This window comes from Dendropsophus ebraccatus, chromosome 2 (genome assembly GCF_027789765.1).
Source record: "Dendropsophus ebraccatus isolate aDenEbr1 chromosome 2, aDenEbr1.pat, whole genome shotgun sequence".
NCBI lineage: Eukaryota > Metazoa > Chordata > Amphibia > Anura > Hylidae > Dendropsophus > Dendropsophus ebraccatus.
In genome coordinates, this window is record NC_091455.1 from 176696533 (window position 1) to 176720423 (window position 23891).

Sequence of the window (23891 nt, forward strand, 5' to 3'; positions counted from 1 at the left end):
CAGGCAACGGGGCCCTAGCCGCCTTTTTTTTTTTTTTTTTGGATAATGTAGCAAATATATCATTGATATTAGTGATTTGGAAGACTTGTGTAGGCATAGTGTTAATAGGGTGTAAGTATGTGGTCAGTGCTGCCTGCAGTGTGTTACAGGGGGCGGTTTCAAATTCTCCGTTTTCCTGACCTAGAAGTTGTGTAATATTTTCCTGTTTTTGCAGACACTGTATGAACATCATAGGATTTAGTGTCTGCAGTTTTATGTTTCTGCTTCTTAGAGGTCAGGTCAGCTGGTTTCACTTTGTAGAATTGCTGGATACATCCTCTATTGGTTTGAAGCTAATATAATTTTTTGACGTGGCGGAGAACCTGCTGGAGTGTCTGCTGGAGATACACCCCCGATATGTTTGTGACAGACATCACTAGCCCAAGAGAGGGCTAAATGACACGCCTTTGGCCGTCTTTTGATAATGGGGGTCCATAGTTTATTGACTGAGATGGGCCATTGTTGCTAAGGGCCCGATTACACACAGAAAGATAATTGTGCTAAAAATAGTTTAAATTTAAGCAATAATTTTTCTGTGTGTATGAAAGCAGCCATCAAGCCACTAACGAGTAATCGTCTGTGTGTCATTGATGAACCATAAAATCAAAATTAATCATTTGGAAATCTTTTGGTGTATGTATACATCATTTGTTTGTTAGTCATTGCGATCGTTCTTATACTTATATGCACGAGAACAGTACTTCTCAAACTGAGAGGCAGGCCTCACCGGTGAGGCGCCCCCCTAGTTGTTGGTGAGACGCACCTGGGGAGGAAGTATTCACAAAAGTGGCTGTAAGCTGCACAGTCCTTTCCCTGACTGCAACTGTCTCTGGTTTAGGAACATTATTGACTTCCACGGGCCGACTGAGAGGAGTAAACGAGCTGCCGCCAATATTCCATGTGGCAGCAGCGAGCGGGTTAGTGCCCGGGTGTTTGCTGGATCGTCTGGGCAGCCCATAGCATACAGCAGCGATCTGCTGCCGTCGCTCCTATTCCAGGGAGCGATTGCAGTAGATCAGTGCTGTATAAGTCGTTTGTCTTTCAACATGTTTAAAAGACAAACAACGCAACGATCAGCCAACATAAACGATGTCGGCTGATGGTTGCCTTCTATTCCACTGGACGAATATCGGCCGAATACGGGCGATAATCGTTCCGTTATATAGAGTTTAAGAGCCAAGTGAAGGCTAGACTATGGGTCCTATTCCACTGGTCGAGCAGGGCCCAATCAACGACGTAAACAAGGGCCTCATTTACTGGGCCTATTTCACGGCCCCTATCCTGAAACAAGGGCTGCAGGGACATCGTTACCGATGTCCTTGCAGCCCTTGCTTCATACATTACCTGTCCGGGTGCAGGTCTTCTTCTCCCGGTCCCGGCTAGTGATTGGGTTAGCGGTCTGTCAGTTCAGACAGCCCCGCTCCGAAGCCGATGCTGCCACGCAGGACTGGGAGAAGAAGACCTGCACCCGGACAATTAATGTATGGTTCTGCTGAAATTGTCGGTCGCCGCCGCGCACCGCTATTCAAGCGTAGCGATGCGCTGGTGGCAAATGGCGATTTAAGGTCTGAACCTAAATGAACGATCAGCCGATGAAACGATCATCGGCTTATCGTTCTCTCTATTGCACGGAGCGAAAATTCGCGGAATGGGGCCGATTCGGCCAATTATCGCTCCTGTGGAATAGGCCCCTAAGCTATAGCTTTTATTTTTGCATTGACTTTAACCACAAATGGTAAGGCCCCAGTATCCGCTTGGTCATGCTGGTGTTACCCAGGCATTACTTTGCTCTGTTCGGTGCGGCTCCAGTATAAAAAGTTGGAGAAGTGCTGCACTAGAGTATGCAAAGGATCTTATTAACCATCTTGGTTATATTCGTAACTTAAGACTATCATTCTGTGTATTATGGTGAATGATTTCTGGTTGTTCACAAAACTTCTTGATTGAGACTGTTTATCGTTAATCGGAAAATGAAAAATTGCTTTGCCTAATAGGACCCTGGGTGGTGGTGGGGGACTGGAAGACATTGCAGCAGGGTACTCAGGTGGGTTATTGGAAATAATGGGGCCAGAGCATCAGTATGCAAGTGTCATCCACTGTGAGGATTAGGGTCCATTTACACCAGCCCGCAGGCCGCATCCGGCCCCTGAGACCTCCCGATGCGGCCCACGGCTCCCCTGTGATGTGCGCGGCTCTAGTGGGGCAGGAGCCGGCATTCACAGCATCTTCCTGTGTCTGTAACACAGGAGGATGCTGTCTGTGCCGACTCCTTTCCCACCAGAGTGGCGCACGTTTTCCTTCTACTGCGGGCTGCGCGCGATGACTGGGAAGACTGGCACGGGCTAGAGGAGAGAGAAGAGGACCTGGGCAGCGTGGGAGCGGAGGAAAGGTGAGTGGGATGTTTTTTTTTTTTATTTGGGACAGGCACTGGGGTGTTAACTAGGCTACCAGGGACATGCCTGGGGGGCGGGGTAAACTAGGGTACCAGGGACATCACTGGGAGGGATTAACTAGGCTACCAGAGACATGACTGGGGGGTTGACTAGACTACCAGGGACATGACTGGCCCTGCTCCGCCGCTGCTCCGATCGCCCTACCCGCCGCCGCTCCGATCGCCCCCACCGCCGCGGCCATGAACATACGTTACCTGCTCCGCGCAGCAGGTCTTCGGACATCCCCGGCTCCCCTCTTCAGCGCACTGATTGGCTGAAGAGATGAGCCGGGAATTTCAAACGGCTCCTTTTTCAGCCAATCAGTGCTCCTCTTCAGCACTGATTGGCTGAAGGGGAGCCGTTTGAAATTTCCGGCTCCCCTCTTCAGCCAATCAATGCACGGCAGCACTGATTGGCTGAAGAGGGGAGCCGGGAATTTCAAACGTTCCGTGAAAACAGTCGTTCACTGATTTTTCCCTATGTGTGAGATAGGCTTAAGCGATCGCAAAACGAATTTTCTGTACGATATATTGTACCGTCTAAACGCTGATCGTTATAAAAAAAAAATCGTTACTTCAAAATCGTTAATCGTACGATCGGGCGAATTATCGCTCCGTGTAAACCCAGCATTACTCTTTGCAATAAAGTTCAGCCAATCTTGCTCTGTTGTGTTTTTTGTTTGTTTGTTTGTTTTGTTTTTTTATTTATGCCATGTGGATTAAATATCTACTCCCATCCACTTTGCTGATACTGTAATGTTCGGTATACAAATCCTATGCTTATAGTTTCCTATGCACTATTTTTTTGGTGCCCTTATTTTTTATTTATTTAGTTATTTTTTGAACCAAAGTCCAAAAAGAATCCAGCAAGGAGAAAGTCTTCCCTTTACCTATTTTCCCAGTCTTTTAAACCTAGTTGTGGCTTTGGTTTTAAACAAATTGATTCTTTTTTTTTTTTCTTTTTTTTTTTTTTTTAAATGCTCTGTGAACCCAGCCTAAAAGATGCAGCAAGTTACTGAAAAGCTGCCAGTGAAGAAATATCAATAATCCCTCCTGGCCCTGTCAGCTGAACGCACTAAACCGAAGGGCTTCCATAGAGATAACATGCTGATGTTGATGCCGGGAGGGCTCATCATTTTTTGTTTTAACAAATAAGTTGTTGATCATATGTAGTTACACAAGTTTCTCATGTTCTCTCTGTTTACATTCTTTACTATTTTAGTAATCTATGGATGTACACAATGAAAGGTCCAATTCAGGTACCTAAGCAGATAATGAAAATGTTGTAGTTCTCTGATAGCTACACGGCTTGTACGGCTTCATTACTGTGAGCTTCTCGTGGTCAGGGTTTGCCTCTGGGAAATACGATGTATGTTTTCAAAGAAGCCGCTGCAGAAATCCAAGCCTGACACTCATGATGGCTCTACTAGGCATTGCGCCCACCTAGCCAGAATCCTGCTCCACACTGATTCGGGGCAACACCCCGAAACATCTGTATGTGGATGGTTACTTAGCCTTGGTTTATCCCTTGCCATTACATTGACTTATAGGGCCACTTAATATGGTGGATTTGGTGGTTTCCTAACAGGAGCTGCCCCTTGGCTGGGTCCTTCCCGGAGGGATATCTGGCTAGTCCTGTGTTTCGAGACTCTTCAATGAGGCTCCACAGGCTCCTCTTTTGCATACTCATGATTCCCGACACTAATGTGCTAATAATGACCCATGGAGTCCACACAAGGGATATTATCGTTCAGTGGGAATAATCTGCAGATTTTTTATGTGGAATCTACACAAACAATAAGCATGTAGGAGATTTTAAGTATTCTGTGCAAACTGTTGTGCTCTTATTTTTTTTTGAGAGAGGATTAGCAGTGGATATCATGTCCCAATCCTGAATGTGCCAACATGGCCTTAACAGAGCTGTCATGTACCGGTGTCCTCTTTATGTGATAAGAGGAATTTATAGACTGGAAAATAACAACATACATCTTTTTGTATTATATACTGAATAATGAATAATTCTGCTTTGCTAAATACCAGAGCACTTATTAAATTCATTGTATGAACTGAAGCTTCTGTTTCGTACAGTTAGCTGTTTCTAGGAAGAACTATTGGTGGAATGAAGGTGTAGCTTAAAAAAAAAAATAGTCCTGTCACAAATATATATTAAGTTTTGGTCAGACACCCCCGCCCCCCGGGTCCCTACGCTAACTCCACACTGTGTCGGTCAGCGACCGCCAACCCCGCAAAGCGTGCACATGCAGGGAAGGGAGGCCATGAAATGGCCCTGCAACACCAATGTCACAGGACCAAACCCATATATATATTTAAAAAATATGTGGCTGTAAAAGGTGACTACATGGATAATTTGCACATGTACAACAGAACAATTGCATTTTAAGAGACTGTTGGGCAGTGTGTTGTACAACAGGGAACAGGCATGGTCAGGGCCCATTCTAGGTTATCTGCTTCCAGAAGTGAAACCTGAAATAGTGCCCCGCCCTAGTGCCCACACTGCCCCTTCATCCCCCAGCCTATTAAAAATTATAAGTAAAGCGTGTAGGCAGAAAAGTTTCCGGTTCCACCAGTGTGTTGACAAGAGTCAATGCATTGTGAGTTTTCATGGTGATCTAATTCATGGTCATACTACCATTGTACCCTATACTTCATTTGCCGCCTGAGCAATAAACTCATTTGGCCTCATGGTAGAAACAGCCCTGGGCATGGCTGTAAAGAGTGCAGAGGTAGAATTTGCCCTGTGACTAAAAGGCATCCAAAGACCCATCTGCCACATAAAAGGACATTGTATATTGAATAGGGACCCGATTTTTATTTTTTTTTTTACATTCATAATTTACATAATTATGGACTTTGGGACCATTGAAAAAGGTAAGAATGTGCCCATGTTAGTGCATGCAAAATAGTTTTGCTAGAATGGTATTGGACACTTGTGTAACAGAATGTTTTCCCAGCCTGAGGATGGTTCAGTTGTATGCATAGATACCACTAATATTTATAGGTCACACATTCATATTCAACCACAGAGAACACAGTGACCATGTATTTGTCATCTGATTTTGTTTTTCAGGCTCTCTGTATGTGGATATCCTCGGCAACATGCAAGAAAATATACAGGTGTCAAGAACCGAATACCCGTGTCAGCGGAGTTTATGGTGCAGCTTCTGACTGGCATTTACTACTCATTGTAAGATTAAACCTATGTGCTATTATATATTTTCATGGATCCTATGTACAAGTGCCTGCCAAGTATTCAGATATGTGTGTAGATAGCCACAATAACTGAATTGGCATCTAAATATTTTATAACGGCAACTCATCAGTGAGAACACAATCATTTAGTGTTATTTGGATAGTATTGTTGCTGTAGCTGTGGGAGGAGTCTTCTTGTTTCCAGCTTTTAATATAGCAGTTGGCTAATAAGGTTGGGTAGACATACAGAGTGCAATACATCTAAAGAGTAGTGATCACCAACGTTGGTGTTTATTTGGACCTTTTGCACACTGCTTGCACACTGTAATCTGAGGGAAGGCAGGTCTACTAGCGAAATAGTCTTTTTTTCTAGAAGAATCAAGAAGGCCTTAGGGAGTGTATACAAGGAAGATGCTATTATTGTGCAGGTACATTGCGATGGACCTTTGTAGATGTTCTTGTGAAATTACTCTTGGCCTCCGGGTGTTGGACAACACCCAATAAATGGCCTCCAGGTCTGTACTTTATGGGCAAGTTTATTTGTTTGTCTTTTTAGATATTCCTGTCCGGTTTTTTATCTTTTTAGCATATTTATCTATGTGTCACGCAAACTTTATCTATTTACTTAGTGTTTTACGATGGATTCTATGATCTATCCACATGCAATAGTAATAGTGGCCAGGGTGCTATTATACAGTTTTATACCAGTACCACTCTGTAATAGCAACAAGGTGTGCATCACATAGTGTAGAGAGTTTAATGTTGTTACTGGATGGATCATAGCCTTAAAGTGACTCTGTACCCACAATCTGTCCCCCCCAAACCACTTGTACCTTCAGATAGCTGCTTTTCATCGAAGATCTGTCCTGGGGTCCGTTCGGCAGGGGATGCAGTTATTGTCATAAAAACAACTTTTAATCCTCCAGCGCTGTGTCTAACGGCCGGGGCTTACATTTGTATATGCATTAGGCTGGCACCACCTCTCTGTCCTTCCTCCCCACCCTCCTCATCATTAGGAATGATCCAGGAACACTTACTGCTGTTTGACTTTTGCACAGGTGTATTAACGATCCAGCCCATGTTCATTATACACACAGGTAGGAATAGGAAGCAATCTGCCTGGAACATTCCTAATGATGAGGAGGGTGGGGAGGAAGGACAGAGAGGGTGTGCCAGCCTAATGCATATACAAATGTATGCCCCGGCCGTTAGAAACAGCGCTGCCGGATTAAAAGTTGTTTTTAGGACAATAACTGCATCACCTGCCGAACGGACCCCAGGACAGATCTTGGATTAAAAGCAGCTATCTGAGGGTACAAGTGGTTTGGGGGGGGGGGTCAGATTATGGGTACAGTGTCACTTTAACATGTTGAGAAGTCCATATGCAATGCTAAAACATGGAATGAATTCGTAATTTAGGAATGGAAAGGCTCTTTTTCTTTTTGTCTTCAGGAAAGTTACTTTGCATGTTCTCTACTTTTGCGGAGAGTGCCGGAGATAAATTTGATGGAGGAAAAATGCAAATATTGTGTAAGAGAAGAATATTAAAATGTAGTGTCATGTCATCCTCTTCTATCTATATGTCATTATAGCACATGGGGCACTGAGGATGACTGTAAGTTTTTGTTTTTTTTACCTTCATCCTCAGTGATTTTTTTATATTACCAGTTTATTTCCTACTCTAATGAGGTGCTGATATTCATTAGGAAGGACAAGCAAGTGGGGCGGATCGGTGCACTGGGGGCAGTAGTTCCACCCCAGTGCACCAAAACTCCTCATTAGCATAGGGAATAAACTAATATCACAAAAATGGCGAAAAGGAGGAAGATAAGAAACTTACCTTCATCCTCAGCACACTGTGCGCTATAGGGTCATATCAGCAGGTTAGATTCTTCTAACATTCTAACAGTTTCCCTTTATTTTTTGTACCTTTAAAAACCTATGGAAAGCAATCCCTTAACTACTTAACTTTCAATATTCCAAACTAGCTCCTGCAAATAGGTAGCAGTCTGTTCCAAAGTAATTATTGCGTACTGTATATCAGATATCGCTGTAAGGACGTGCAAGTAAAAATCTCAGAAAGAAAGTATTGAAACCATGGCAACCAATATGTACAGGTACCCGAAGCCATAGATGGTAGTGTTAAAGCCATTAGGAGATCTGTGATTTCAGTCCTACACCCACCTGTCTACTTTTCATAGTTTCTAATCTAACCAAGGCCATATGCAAGGGGGCGAAGAACTGCTGTCGTTCAGTGTAAATTGTGTGTCAGAAGTGATATGATGGAGTTTAACCTTGGTTAACTGTTTGATACCATTGAGATTTTCATCCTTCACATTAGATATATGACACAAGGAATATATTTTGATATTCTGATACTCCATAAATGGCGCAGTATAGGCCAGAGGGGTGTCTTGCAGCCAAAGATCATAAAAGAAAGTAGCTGCCATCATGACCAGTAATTTATAATGGATGGATTATAGGGACTGTTGGGCCATGGGGACTTAAAGGGTTAATCCAGAAAAAATGAGCTTTTCCCCTACCCACAGGATAGGGGAAAAATAGAAAATTGCTGTAATTCATTCCTGTAGAGCAACTGAAAGAGCCGAGTACGCCAGACGAGCACTGTACTTGAGGTACTCTCTCCGTCGGCTCCATAGGAATGAATAGAGCTGCGTGTTACACACTGTACCTGTCGGGGGGCGTACCAAGATCAGACCCTGCGCTCTCCTACGTTTCCCCTATCCTGTGCATAGGGAAAACGTGAATTTTTCCTGGAATACCTCTTTAAATAGAGATTCAGATATAGGCAAGAGGACGGCACTCCAATAGTGTTTAAAAAGTAATGGAGTATGTACTGTTAGTATAATATACACGGCGCTGTATCGATTTGGCTATTAGTATGCTGCTAATTTGATGCGGAGTGGGGATACCCGTAGTTCCCCGTATAGTAATAGTGAAATGGTAAAAAGTTGCATCAAGCGCTACTATCATTACTTATGGGATATTTTTCCTTGTAAGTATCTTATTCTTGGTGGTGAGATGTTGTAGTCCTTCAGATTCGAGTTCCAGCGGGTAGTTGTAATCCACGCTGGGAGTACGCCCCGGCCGCGGGCGTAGTCTTGACCAGCTAGTACTGTCCCGGTAAGAGTTCAATGTGACGTCACAGAGTGTGTTACGGAGTGTAGTAAGGGCCAAAGTTTCTCCAACGCGTTTCAGCATTACTTACGCCTTCCTCAGGGATGGTGAATCGCTCCTTTCTTACTCCTTTTACGTACACGGAACAGTCTTGTGTTTTTCCTATTGGTTCCCGTCTGGATTGTGAGTTGATCTTGAGTTGCCATTCCCTTTGCAGTATGCAGTGAGTGGTCGGACTCTGTTCATGCTGCCGCTGTGATTTCGCTACAATTGCATTTGTTTGAACTGCTGCAGTTTCGTTACAGTTGCAGCTCCTAATAGCATTTTTTTATCTTTTATAACAGGACATGCTTAATTTTCCTAGCGTTATTTCATAGCCCTAAGTAGATAAGCGTCTATGTTTGGAACATATGGTTTAGTTTAAAAAAGCAAATAGTTCCATATCCATGTTTAAACCATTTGGAGACAATGGGGGAGATTTTATCAAAGGGTGTAAAATTTAGACTGGTGCAAACTGCTCACAGCAACCAATCACAGCTCAGCTTTCCTTTCAGCACTGCCTAAATCTGAGCTGTGATTGGTTGCTGTGGGCAGTTTGCACCAGTCTAAATTTTACACCCTTTGATAAATCTCCCCCAATGTGTTGAGTTGAAAGATCATTTTGGTTTATATCCTAGATAGCTGTTTGATATCGTTTCCCCCTCTCCATTGTTTCTCCACTTTTATTAAGGCTCCAAATTGTGAGAACTTAAAATTGGCATTATGTTTCTCTTCATAATGTTTCGATAGGGGATGTCCCATAAATTTTCTCTCAATATTGTATATGTGTTCCCCTATTCTTTTACATAGTTGCCGCTTTGTACGTCCAATATAGTTTTTTTGGCAAGGACATTTAAAAAAGTATATCACTCCCCTATCTTTGCATGTGATATGGGATTTTATTACATGTTTATGTTCCTCATTCTTAATCTCTGTTATAGGGGTGCATATAGTACTTTTCCGACAACCCTTACATTCCTTACAGTAAAAGAAACCAGGGTTGTTGTTAATGTGTCTCTTTTTATTGCCTCGATTATTCTGTACTGTAGTGTTTAAAAAGTGATGATTTATTCACCCATACACATACAGTGACGTTTCGACTCAAGCGTGAGTCTTTTTCAATCTTTAAATAGGTACTGTATTCCCAGAATTTAGGGAAATATACTGATCGTTGGAGGTCTGACTGCAAGGATCCCTGTTGATCAATGTAACTGAGGTGAAATGTCCCTGGAATGATTGGAGCTCAGTGTAAATGGGGGATAACATGCGGAGATGGAAATCCCCCTTTACTTGTTGGCCACTTTTACAGCAGCAGTGCAACGCTAAAATCTTGTTCCATGAGATCTGGTTTCAGGCCAAAGTCCCGATTGTAGCTCTACTGATGGCATATATCCAAAAATTTCAGTCTTTTGCAGTATTAACCTCATTGTGGACTATAAAACCACCACACTTGTCAGAAATCCTGACTCTTGCCTTTCTATCCAATGAATTCTTTTTCAACCTAAGCAAGATGAGATGACTGATTATGAATTGAGATCAATCTGCTAAACCTGTATTCCTTCCAGCTCACTTAGTGACATTATTAAAATTGCAGATGCCATATTTCTTCCAGGATTTCTGTAATATATTCTTGTCCCTTGTAGCTACAATGGAGAATGGGATGCAGCACGTAGAGCCTTGGATGACGTCCTATACAGGGCACAGCTGGAATTGTTCCCAGAGCCTCTGCTGGTAAGTGTTTGGCTTAAGGGATTATTCTTTATGTAGTAACACATGTTTAATCCCTAGTACCATCCGTTTTTCATGCCACCGACATCTCCATCAGCACATGTGTATAATTTGCATATGGTATGACCATAAATCTTGTAATTTTCAGCATTATTCTACTTCACACCTTAGGTTGCCAATGCAATAAAGGCTTCATTACCTCAAGGAGCTATTAAAGGAACTAAGGGAGGCACTAAATGTATCCAAGTTGAAATTGCCCCAACGTCATCCAGGATCTCTAGAAATGCTGTCACTAGTATGTCTATAAGGGGTCATCGGTGGAAGAGGAATGGTGAGACTCTAAATTTATATCTTATTTTACAGCTTAAACCTTTTCTTCATGGTGAAGTCAAGACCACGTTGTTTTACTAACATATCCAAAAACTTTTAGAGTCATAGATTTGTGTAAGACATTTTGATAAGTCAGAGTCTAGGTGTTCAAACCTTCACCAAGCGTTAGAGGCGGGAGAAGCCCTCACTGCAGAAGTCAGATTCTATAGTGAGTGAATAGAGAATCTCCAACTTATCAAAAAGTTTAGTTTTTTTTACATAACATGTTAAAGAGAGTATGTGACCTTTAATACATCATGACACTATCTCTGCTGATGACGTTATGGAGGAATTTCCAGTTTAAAGAAAACCAGTCACATAAACATTAGCTTGGTGATTATCTGAAAATGGCATGAGTGGATCTCCAATGACCCCCACCTACATTGGTTATGGAACAATTTTTTTTATAGTAGCTTATAGTAACTGCTCTGATTTTCCCTCACTACATCTTAAACGCAAAACTCTTTACTATTCTCCATATTTCTTGCAAACCACTTTTCTTCAGCAGCTGGGCAGTCGTAAAACTGTGAAACCTATTAGTAAAAAGTCATTGATTACTGAAATGGAAGATCTTTATAATGAAGCTGCTCCTAGAGACGGTAGATGTTTTGTTAATTGACCAGAAGAAACCTACAAAGAAAAAAGAGGGATGCTGCTACTTCTCTAATAGCCTTCATTTCCACATGCAGTCAACACGTTTAAGCCAAATCCCACATATAGTATTGTGACTTAAAAACGCTTGACCTATTCTAATTGCCATAGCTGAAGGTTACCAGACGTGATTCAGTATAAAAGTTCAGGTTACTAATATATATTTTTTTAAATTGGTGCCCTTAATTACTTGGATGCTGCACTTTAGACTCATGTCAATATGGAGCAGAGTCCGGTGTGACCTAAATTTTGAAGCCCTTTTCTTCATCCCTGCTGAGCGGTAAAAAGTAAGTTGGGTGGATATAGAGAGAGTTAAAGGAATGTTAAAAATCTTAACCCTTCCAGTACTTATCAGCTGCTAAATGCCCCACAGGAAGTTGACATTTTTTTTCTAGTCTAGTCTGACACAGTGTTCTCTGCTGCCAACTCTGTCCATGACAGGAACTGTCCAGAGCAGATTCCTAGAGAAAACCTCTCCTGTTCTGCACAGTTCCCGACACAGAAAGCGATGGCGGCAGAAAGAGCACTGTGTCAGACTGGAAAGAAAACTTAACTTCCTGTACGGCATACAGTAGCTGATTTTTTTTTTTAATAGAAGTAATTTACAGAACTGTATAACTTTCTAAAGCCAGTTGATTTAAAAACGTTTGTGTTTTTCCTCCGGAGTACCCTTTAGATTTATTTTACCAAATTGAATTACAAGCTGATGAGGTTATAAAATCCTGTGATCACAGCAGCCTTGGTGCTGATTCAAGTAAACAGTGTAAGGGTAGAGGGGAAGCTAGCATGCTTCTAAAGATAAAGATAGTGACTTAACTGCAGCCATACTGTAAAGGGCCAGAAAGCTCCTCCATCCGATAATTCCCATGGGAAAGTGACAATGATCAGCTGAGGAGCGGAGAAACGCCCGATCCTCAGCTGATCGCGTCTCTAGAGCAGGCAGCTTCAAAATTTGTTATCGTCAAGCATCTTGTGTTAACGGGATGTGCGACCAATAATGGGAAACGGCTTGCACGGAAATTCATATATCCGTGCTGTCAATTTCCAAGTCACAAGCAGTACATACTTACCATCTGTGTTGCTTGTGATCCCATCCTCAGGCTGCAGCTTTATCTTCAGGCCACCGCCTCCTCCAGATTGACTGACAGTGGTATGAGGGGCCTGAATATATAGGACGAAAGGGATAGAAGAGAGGAGTGCCAGATTACGGAAGGCATGTATGCACTACTGGTCATCTGGAAACTGACAGCAGGGATACATGTGTTTTCATGGCTCCACGAACGATGCAGTCTGGTGCTCGATTTGTCATGCCATGTAAAAGCACTGCAAACGAGCGCTGATCTTGCTGATCTTTAAATGTAAAAGGACCCTAACTGTAAAAGGTCCGGCATGATAATTTCTTCTTGATAGGTCCATAGTACAGCTGGTAGTCTTTACCAACCACACCCCACCCCCATCCCCCCAAATTTACATTATTCATACTCGTTTCAGAACTTCTATATTGAAATGTTCCTGTCAATATAACGGCACAATAAGTATGCCTCAATTTACCCAGCGTTCGTGCACTTAAGTGGGTGCAGTTGTTGTTTTGAAACTGAAAAGAGCGTCACTTAACCTTCATATAATAGTGTAATGAGAGTTGTTAAAATTGATCTGTTTCCCTACCCTTCCTGATGTTTATTGCAGATACGCTAATCGAGTGATAATTCAGCAATGTGTTGTTTCATTCAGGCATAATGTCATTGATGTCTGTGGCTTGAAAAGCAAATTGCTGTATGAAACTGCTTATTGTCTGCATTATGTGCTGGAGGAAGTTATATTGTTCTTTATGATCAATGGGGATACAGAACTACAGTGTTCTTTTAATGCTCCGAAAATAGCTACAAATTCATAATACAAAAGAACATTGTAAACCTAAAAGATCTGGAGGTGGACATGTTTTTCCCCACTTTACTGTTTTTACACAATGTGACAAAGGTGTATTTCACCAATTGTCGTTCATTCTTTGGAAATAAGTCAAATTGTGCCGGTACATTTAGGGTTCCAAAGTTCCGACTTCCAGATCTGTTTGTGCAATGCGTCCATTCTCCAGCCTAAAAACATTTACTTCATAGGTCCTTAGGAATTTCTCTTCTACAACCTCCTTATTTTCACATCCAGCACAGACTGCTGGATCTATCAGAAAAGATAACTGGTCTGCAGTAGAGATGAGCGAACCCACAGAATGCCTTAGTTAGTCCGAACCCAGATGCTCTGCATTTAATTACCAGTGGCTTAAAAAGTTGGAGGCAGCTCTACCCTAGTAGTCTGAACCCGAGCATGCTCTAGGTTCACTCTTATCTAGTCTGCAGCCTTTTTCTCCTGTCCTGATCAATTTTCTAAGCTGATTTTTCAGATCAACTTTGACATAATATTATTATTTATTATTATTATTATTATTATTATTATTATTATTATTATTATTCAGTAGAACATACTCTGGAATCTGAGCTGTCCGGCAGCTTCTCTGACAGATTTCACCGTAAATAGGACACAACAGCTTGCACTGAATGTGAAAATAATGAGGTTGTAGAAGAGAAACTAATAGTATCCATTCTTTTTTTTTTGTATTTTTTGTACCACCATTACAAAGCAATAATAAATAAAAATGCATATGAAGGTGTCAATAGGTCTTCAAGCTGTTTAGAGGCACCTAAACAGGTGTTATTCGGAAAGACTTCTGCTCGCTGGTGTAGAAAGTTTTTCAGTCCCACTCCCACCCAAGAGTCCTGAACATCACATGCACCCAAAACAAACACCAAAGACCTGTCCCTTCACCTCGGAAGAGTTACTTCCAGGACATGGAGTAATAGGCCTGTCCTGGATGATGGACTGGCTGCCCAGCCAATCAGTGACTGGAGCGGCTTCCCGCCCTGAGTGGCCAGTACATCAGCCGGGTCGTGACGTGTGGGGGGTCCCGCCACTCACCGTGGGCACCAGGACAGGTAAGTTTTTACTTGTAGTCAATTTCCTCGCTGCCGAAATTTTGGAATCCGCCAGACATCTCCTTTCAACAACACTTCTCTTATTTCATCATTTATGCCCCTTATAATTTTACTTGCTGTATATGTAACCCAAAGCATGATGGCTTGTCCCATTGAGCAGCATCACAAGATCAGCGATATGACCTACTATGGTTTTCTGTTATCTTGTTTGGGGACATAAGAAGGTTTCTAATGTGGCTACCTCTTCATGAGTCTTCTACATTTGAAACACTATAGCTGAATAAATCGTTAGATGAATTCACAGGGCAGAGTACATGCTTAGAGCGGAGATGAGCTTAATAAAAGATAAGCGTCTCAAAGCAGAGACTTGGTTTGTGTTGAGAAGATTATCGAGTGATTGCAGAAGAGATAAACATTACCAGTTCAAAGCTATAATGCGCTTAATATGAAACCCAAGTGACTCTTGTTAGAAAACAATTAGTTTTTTCTATTGTGAACTTCAGAATTAAAATGGGTACAGGATGTGAAGATTTTTAAAACTTGACTTTTTTCCTTAAACTTAAAAAAAAAAAAAAAAATCATCATCATGGGGGGAGATTTATTAAACATGGTTTAAAGTGAAACTGGCTCAGTTGCCCCTAGCAACCAATCAGATTCCACTTTTCATTCCTCAGACTCTTTGGAAAATGAAAGGTGGAATCTAATTGGTTGCTAGGGGCAACTGAGCCAGTTTCATTTTACACCATGTTTGATAAATCTCCCTATAGAGTGAAAAAAAATGAAGAAAAGTGGGCACTCGGCCAAAAATAATCCCAATCTTTATTGTCCATATAATATATTAAGATATGCCAAAAATACAGAATATATACGACGGGTGCGTTCCACAAACAAAAAACAGTGCCACATGTGACCACAGGTCGTACCTGGTATTGCATCTATGTAAACTTTAGTAGAGTTGAGCTACATTACCAAACAAAATCTTGAAGAAAGCAGCAATGTTTTTTATTATCCATTACTGTCCCATTAACCACATTCAAAGCAGTTTTTTAAATTGAACAATTTGCAATATTTAGGACAAGTGTTTGTTCCGTGTAAAATTATATATCCAATTTTACAAATTTATAAATTTTATTCTCCTCTTGGGATGTGTGCACAGTATTATATTGTCCAGATTTACCATTACAATATATGAAACTCTATTATGTTAAATGAGAGCTGCACAAATTACATATTCCCTGTTATGCTGCGTTCGGTAGTCAGCCATCAGCTCGGCGGTCATAGTTACATCTATATAATGTGACAGCCATTCTGTGCTTATTAAATAGATTTACAGCTCTGGCCTCAGTGTCCCCGCCTGTGTGCAGGATCGTATTACTCTGGAGAGATGACTGTATTAGGGATGGGTTGTTGACTCTTGCTCTCCTTTGAGGGTGGATGTCACGATTATCACTGATTACTCTAATTACACAGTAATGTGCTATGTCTCAGCGCAGTGTATTGAACATTGCCCGGGAAAATCAAGCTTAGAAAGTAGAAACTGAACTTTGTTCTTCTATTTGAATAGTCATTAATTATGTTTTCTGGTTAAGTTCTCTATGAAATGGAATGTAATATAAATCTTTATTGAACACGTGTCTGAGGGAAATCAGTGTACATAAATTTCCTGCCTCATCATGATTTTTGTGGGATTGTCCTATGGAATTGACCAAAAGGGGTGGTTTGTGGTTGTTCCTTTGCAGGTTAGAAGAAAGCTGGCCTTCAAGTGGGGGTTCAAATTTTGGGAGATACGAAATTGTATAGTCAGAATTTGGATGTTACAAATTTCCTCCTGTCATAAAGGGTTAACATTTGGTGCAAAACTTTCAAGCCCAATTATACTAGCTTAGGGTATGTGCACAGTATGGAATATATGCAGGGACTTCAAGCGGATTCCACCTTTACGGCCTCCACTTGAGTTTTCACCAGTCCCATAGACTCAATGATATTCACCGATGAAGTCCGCCGTCTGCCCAAAGAAGTGACATATCATTGAGTCTATGGGACGGACGGAACGTCAAGCGAAATCCACTTGAAGCCTTTGTGCGTATTCCGTAAATCAAAAACCTTTTTCAAATTAGTGACCACTACTACCAGCACACAGCTGCATATCTATTGGCCAGTGCTACTGCTGCTAGGACTCGTACCCTGCACAGGATAAATATCAACAAAAAAACTAAGGCCTAGGAGGCCTCAAAACTTCACACGCAATTGGAAAAATTATTCCTGCCCCAAAACATTTTCAGAACAAACCACATCTGACTGCCAGTTCTATTGAACACACAACAAATTTCTCACCAGGTTGAACATCAGGTTTTGGCTGACAACGGGACCAACGTTGTGGGCGGGGCTAAGTGGCGCTAATGTCATGAGGCCACGCCCACTTAATACAATCTGCAGTTGATAAAAGGACACTTTTTACTTGAACAAACACCATGACGTATGATATGAAAGAACAAACACCATGATGTATGATATGAAATAAAGTATAAAAAAAACACTAAATTTACCCTTTACACCTGTGTAGAGATGTCAGAGTGCACAAAGGGGGTGACAGTGTCACTTTAAGATTAAAACTGTCAAAATTCCACCGCGGAATCCCACCAGCCTCCGTGTCATACAGGCAGTCTATGGGAGAGTTCCGCTGCGGAATTCTGCCAGTTTTACTCTGTGTGAACTGGCCCTAAATCCTAATTTCACAGTTAATGCAGTTGCTGTTCTGTTCTCTTATCCGATAATTTTACCTTTTTTATATGTGTAGTTTTAGGTTTTATGTAACATTTCTCTTAGGGGTCAAAGACCTTAGGATTTAAATTAAGAATAAAACTTTTTTTTTTAGTCTAGGTGTTACTGTATTGTCAAACTTCTAATAACAACTAATGTAAATGTATGTTAGGTCTATGTTCACACTGGAGTTTGTTTCCTGCTCCAGATGTTTTGCTCATGCATCAGTTTATAGATTGTGAAACCTTAACCATTTTAGTCATTGTCATTGGTTGTTATCCATTGTCATCCATTTTATGGGCGGGTTCACACTAAGGAATTCTCGTGGATAAATTCCTCGGAATTCTGTCGCCTGTACGCGGTCACGGCTGCGCACCTTTCCGCCAGCTCCATAGACACCATTCTATGGGCCGGCTGATTCCGCATTCCGCCGAAAGAATTGACGTGACAATGGCAGAACGCGGAATCGGCCAGCCCATAGAATGGTGTCTATTGAGCCGGCGGAAAGGCATGCGGCCGTGAGCGCGTACAGACGACGGAATTCTGCTGAACTTATCCGCCAGGATTCCGTAATCTGAACCCGCCCTATGATTGCATAGAATTACATGGAAGTCAATAGGATTGTGTGGACCAATTTAGGCGATGTTCACTTCTGAGTCTGAAGCTCCATGTTTGTTTGTTTTTTCCCCCATTTATCTGCTCTCTGTTGTGCAGAGGATGCAGATTTTCAGTTCTTCTTTCTTCTACTCCCAGTCGTCATTGACTTTCATCCATCATGTCTCCGGCTGGTGTCCACTTTTGCTAAACTTAACTGGACAAACTGTAAATAGAAGATTGTTTGCAACAGTAAAGTAAATGCTCATTGAAATCTCATTGAATTCAATGGGATTAGTCTTCAGAGTTTTAAAATCATATGGAAATGGATCAATAAAGCTGACGTGTGTAAACACAGCCTAGACCAGTAATGGCAAAGCTTGGCCCTTCAGATCTTGCAAAACTACAATTGCCATCATGGCTGGACAACCGACGATATGGCTTTGGCTGCCCAGTCATGTAGTTTTGCTACAGCTGTAGTGCCAGGGTTGGCCATAACCAATATTATCTCATTTCTCGTGTAACCTTTGTGTTAAACATTACATTTCCATGCATTTGTTTCCCCAGCAAAAGTCATCATTGTCATTTCAGCCACCATTTTTTTTTTTCTCATTTAGAACAAAATGAAACCAATAATGACTCCTCAGATTCCGGAAACCTTGTCATTCCTGAGATTAGTGTGACTAATGTGTCCGGAGACAGAATCGGGAATGGGGAGAGAGTGAAATCACTAACAGAGACTGATACTCAGCATATTCAGGCAATGCAGGATATCAGTTCAGAAGCTAGAGCTGAGGGCAAACCAGAGATCAGAAGGCAAAAATCTGTAAGGAGATTGATGGAGGACGGGATGTCATCACCTGGCAGAGTGCAGTGTTAAATCACTTGGTAGATGGGCGTCAAGGTATTTGCAAGTGAAAGGGTCACAATGCATGGGTGTACACACTAAAGTGTTTAGATATGAGCAGAGTTAAGCATGCTTGTCCGGTATACTACTACACACTGTACACAACTTCGATTCCATGCAGCCACCTTCTTCAGGTGGTTTCATGAAACACTAACAGTGCATGAGAGCATATCTCTCTTTAAGGCTGGATTCACACTACATTTTTGTATTCCGTTTTTTTGCAAAAAAAAAAAAGGGAGGAAAAAAACGGATGCATTTGTGTGCATCCGTTTTGATCCATTTTTTCCATAGACTTCCATTATAAAAAAAAGGATCTTTTTAACGTACACAAAAACGTAGTCATCTGTTTTGATTAGTTTTTTTCTCTTTATAATAGAAGCCAATGGAAAAACAGATGAAAACTGATGCACACAAATGCATTATTTTTTTTTTCATCTGTTTTTTTTTTATCAGTTTATAAAAAAAAAAAAAGGATGAAAAAAAATGGATTGCAAAAACTTGTTGTGGACCCAGCCTAACATACTATTATGTAAAGGGGTATATGCTAATGGGGGATTTCTGCTTTACTCTTGTAGTATTAGTATAAGAATTAAATTGGTGAGTTACATCATGCATCCTAAGACCTTTCCATTTGTTACCTTTTCAAATTCTGGGAAAATTCAAGTTTGCAGTTTGCTTTGACTTTGGTGATCTTGCGATCTTCTCTTACTTGCATGATTTAACACCAGATCCTTCTTCACGATCAGTTCACGCATGTTCCTTTAAATCCTAATGCTTATATCTGTATATCTGCACAGTATAAACTCTGATTTTGATTGATCACTGGGTGAGTATTCAATGACACGGCTTCTGGTGATTTGGCTTTGAATGGCGCATTAGCAGTAGAGTCTCATTCTATCAGTTGAAAAAATATATATAATATTAACATCGACTTCTCTTCCTCCAGACTCTGCAGATTTAACGCTACAAGATGAGCTGACCGAAATAGCTGAGGTGGATGAAGGTTTTTGTTCGCGGGCCGCCTCGAGCTCCAGCCAGTCTGCCCTGTCTCACAGCAGTAGTGGCAGTTTCAGCAGGCCACCATTGGGAAAGGCCCAGAGAAGATCTCTTGGAGCTCGGGCTGGGGTTAAAGAAAGGGACTCTGGGGGAGATTCTTGCCGTGAACATCTCAGCAGGAAGCAGAACCAGCGGGCTATGAGTGAAAACCTGGAGCTGGTGTCGTTGAAGAGACTGACTTTGACAACTAGTCAGTCACTGCCCAAGCCTGGGAGTCACAGTCTTGCACGAACAGCAACATCTGTATTCAGTAAATCCTTCGAGCAGATGAGCGGGGCGACAGCCTTACATAATGCCGTGGGCTCAAACAACGTCGGCACAGGTTCTTGTGTAGAAACAAATCGGTTTAGCGCCTGTAGCCTACAGGAGGAAAACCTAGTGTACATTTCCGAGAGGACTGAGCTTGCAGTGCCTGGTAAACCCCAACCAAATCTCCATCAGAGGTCCCCAAGTATCTGCATCACCCTGTCTACCGACTAAGCTGGACCCGGTGGAATCGAAAGGGGGACCTCTGGATTTTGTTGACCTGTGTTTTCTAAAATGAATGGCGAAACTTTATTGACTTGTATGCAGTAACTTGCCAAAGTTTTTACAGGCTATCTAATGGAGCATCAGTTTCTGTACAATGGATTGGTATCTAGCCATAGTTTTTAGATATTGTACTATCGAATTAAAAGAGCACATTGTTAACAGCCGGCTGCTTAGGTGGCCATTTTTGGGGTATGGAAAAAATATTATAGGAAATAGAGCTTATTGGCTTGCTACGGGCTGTTAAAACGGAACTTGGGAAATCTGTGGATATAGAAGTGGAGAAATGGCAGTATACAGTTGGTACAGCACTTTACTGTGGAATTAATTGTCCTTAAGTGGCCTACACTAAAGTACATACCACAGAATCTACCTGAGCGAGCCAGCAGATGGCAGTGTAATGTACCGTGTGCTAGTGTTTTCAGGTCGTTTGCTGGTTTGATAGACATTAAAGCAAAGTCATAAAGTTTTGTAGTGTTTAAATTTTTGTGACTTTATTTTGTGTTGCAAGAAGTCATTTTTATAGTTTCTTTGGGCCTTTTTTTAAACAATATTTTAATATTTTGGAAATTCCTGAATATTTTATTATGAAACCTTTTTATAGTCAGTTAAACAAAACAAAAAAGACTCATCAAAGCCATAATTGTTGATTTAACCTACGCACGCAGCTCGGTGCTTGGACATGAACTTAAGGAAATAAGGGAAGACTTTGTAGTCTATATTCTTTAGAAATTCAAGCATCAGAATTTTTTTTTTAAATGAATATTCTTTTCGGCAGATCACAAAGCACATCCTTAAGAGTAAATGGTAGAAAGCATTCAGCCACACACTGCTAAACTGATAAAAAGAAGGTTCATTGGAAACTTGTCTAGATGCCAGATGGTTGTAGGAGAAGGTAGAAGGATACGGAATGATAAATATGTTTTTCAAGTAAGTGTACAGTTGACATGAATTCTGCAATATTATAGAGGGGTGTAAAGCAAGTGACCAGAGCATACAGTGGAGATGTAATGATGGCATCACCTACTTGTTTTTTTTCTATCATTGCAAGTGTTGTGTCTTTCTTTTTTTCTTGTGTGTGTGTGTGTGTGTTTTTGGGGGGACAAGTGCTGTAATAGGATTGGGAATACCTATGCAAGTGGGAATCCATTGGGTATTATATCATTGTGAAAACCATTTTTTAGTGAAAATGTGCGACTATATCCTATTGTACCTTGAAATTCTGCCGTAAGTAGTTTGGAAAACTTAATTTTACGCCTAAATTTCCATCTCTGCAGTCACTTTAAAAAGATGTTGATATCCTACATGTACACACCGCAAGATGTGTACACAATGCAAGCAAAAACCCTCACCAAAATGTTAATGTAGCCACCACTTATTAGGGTCTTGCTTACTTAGCCGTTTGCCCACTGTCCAGTCTATTAGATGTATGATTACATCAGAGGACGGGATGGGGCTACGCATGCCTGTTCTTGGCTGCAGTGGAGGTTCCAGTGGTCGACCTTACCTCTTAACATGTGAAATGGAGCATTGTCTTAAAGGGGTTATACAGTATTAGGAAAATATGGCCGCTTTCTTCCAGAGACCACACGGCTTTTGTCTCCTTTTCAGGTGTGGTTTGCAATTGGGCTCCATTCACTTCAATGAAATGGAGTTACGAAACCTGCACCCAAACTGGAGACGAGTCATGCTGATTCTGAAAGAAAGTGGCCATGTTTTCTAATGTTGGATAACCCCAGACAATCCAGTTAAACAGACTTATTTATGTCTTTACAGGCAAACATAGTGAGGACATTGGGGGGAAAAAAAACAATTTAACAGCTTAAATCCATGTGCCTGAGCTACATCTGTCCCTATGTTAACACACCACTTCTGTCCTCAGGTTGTGTCTCTGGTATTACAACTCTACTCCATTCATTTAAATGGAACTGAACTGCAATAACAAACTGTGAGGACAAGAGTGGTGCTGTTTCTAGAAGGAAGACATTTTTTTTTTAATTATGTAATCCTGGATAACCCCGTCAACTAGTAGTTTTCATGAGTGGTTGAATATCTGTATAATATTTTAGCTTCACATAAGCACAGATTTTTCCAGATGTTTAACTGAATAGAAAAAATAAATATATATAGTTGATTTTTAATTATACTGCTTTATTTCAGTGCTTTAATTTAAAGGGGTAGTCCCAATCAACAAACCTAACCTATCTACAGTTCTCGAATTTGCTCTGGGTCTCCGCAACCATGTACTGTCTTGTGGATAGGGGATCATTTTCTGACACAACCTCCTAGTGAAGGAAACTTGTCATCACTTTCATGCTGCCTGAACCACAAGTCATGAGGTCATCAGCACCCTCCCCCCACCCCACTAGCCTAGATTTCTTATATCCAAACAGGGAGAAATATATCAGAGATTTATCAATCAAGGCTGGTGGGGTGGAGAGAAGCTGCTGAAGACTGCCCCAGCGACATTTGGTCCAAAGCAATGAAAGTGGTGATAGGTTACCTTTTAAAGGGGTTATCCAGCGCTACAAAAACATGGCCACTTTCCCCCTACGGTTGTCTCCAGATTGGGTGGGGTTTTGAAACTCAGTTCCATTGAAGTAAATGGATCCTAATTGCAAACCACACCTGAACTGGAGACAACAGTAGGGGGGGAAAGTGGCCATGGTTTTGTAGCGCTGGATAACCCCTTTAAGTCATGACAAGAAATTAAAATTCTATATGATGGAACATTGACATTACTATAAAGCAATTTTTTTTTTCCAACGGTGTCATACTTGTTCATGGGTTCAGTCTAGTATTGCTGCCTTGCTCCATTGAATGGAATAGAGTTGAGCTGCAATACCAGAAACAGCCTGTAAACAGATGTGGCATTTGTTTGTATTTTTTCTCACTCTAATCCTGGGCAACCCCTTTTTACACTTCATTTTCATGTACAGTTCAACTATCCCTTAAATCTTGCTGCTCAAATCCTAAAGTTATTCTCTAGACCCCTCACTATGGTCATTAATATAGGCACAATATAAAGGTGCAGGTCTTAAAAATATCATCATAGTCTACAAGGTCTGCACTATTATATTTCAGAGTAGAATAATAACAATACAATTATGTTCATAGGAAAACATGACCTGATGATCATTGTTTTTTTTTTTTATTCAATGTATATGTTTTAATGTTTTTATTATTTTGGAATTTGTGTAGTTTTGTAGTGAAATATGGACGTGCCATAGAGTGTATTTGCCTATACAGTTTGAAATGCTCATCTTTTTGGTTGAGACCATATTTCCCTGTCTTTACTGTAAAAATAAGGCTTTGTCTTCTGTATGTCGACTGTTTTTGACTTGTTGTAATATGATAGGATTTAGCAGTGTTTACTCTGTTCCTTTTTTACACTTCTGTAATGTATTTAGTATTGCACATTTTGTTCTCCTTGTTAAAATAAATTCTTGAAAAATTA

General features: G+C 41.1%; 1 protein-coding gene across 4 annotated transcripts in view; it reads left to right on the forward strand.

Moving 5' to 3' along the window:
• HYCC1 (hyccin PI4KA lipid kinase complex subunit 1) overlaps nt 1-23891 on the forward strand; it is a 100188-nt gene extending 76297 nt beyond the window's left edge. For 2 of the 4 annotated variants that reach the window (XM_069958793.1, XM_069958794.1), the window contains exons 8-11: nt 5559-5675; nt 10501-10588; nt 10757-10916; nt 19797-23891. In XM_069958793.1, the coding sequence (XP_069814894.1) occupies nt 5559-5675; nt 10501-10588; nt 10757-10916; nt 19797-20386 (955 nt within the window). In that variant the 3' untranslated portion in view covers nt 20387-23891. Of the gene's footprint in view, nt 1-5558; nt 5676-10500; nt 10589-10756; nt 10917-18560; nt 18848-19796 lie in introns of all 4 variants that reach the window. The other 2 variants (XM_069958796.1, XM_069958795.1) reach the window with 2 other exon arrangements.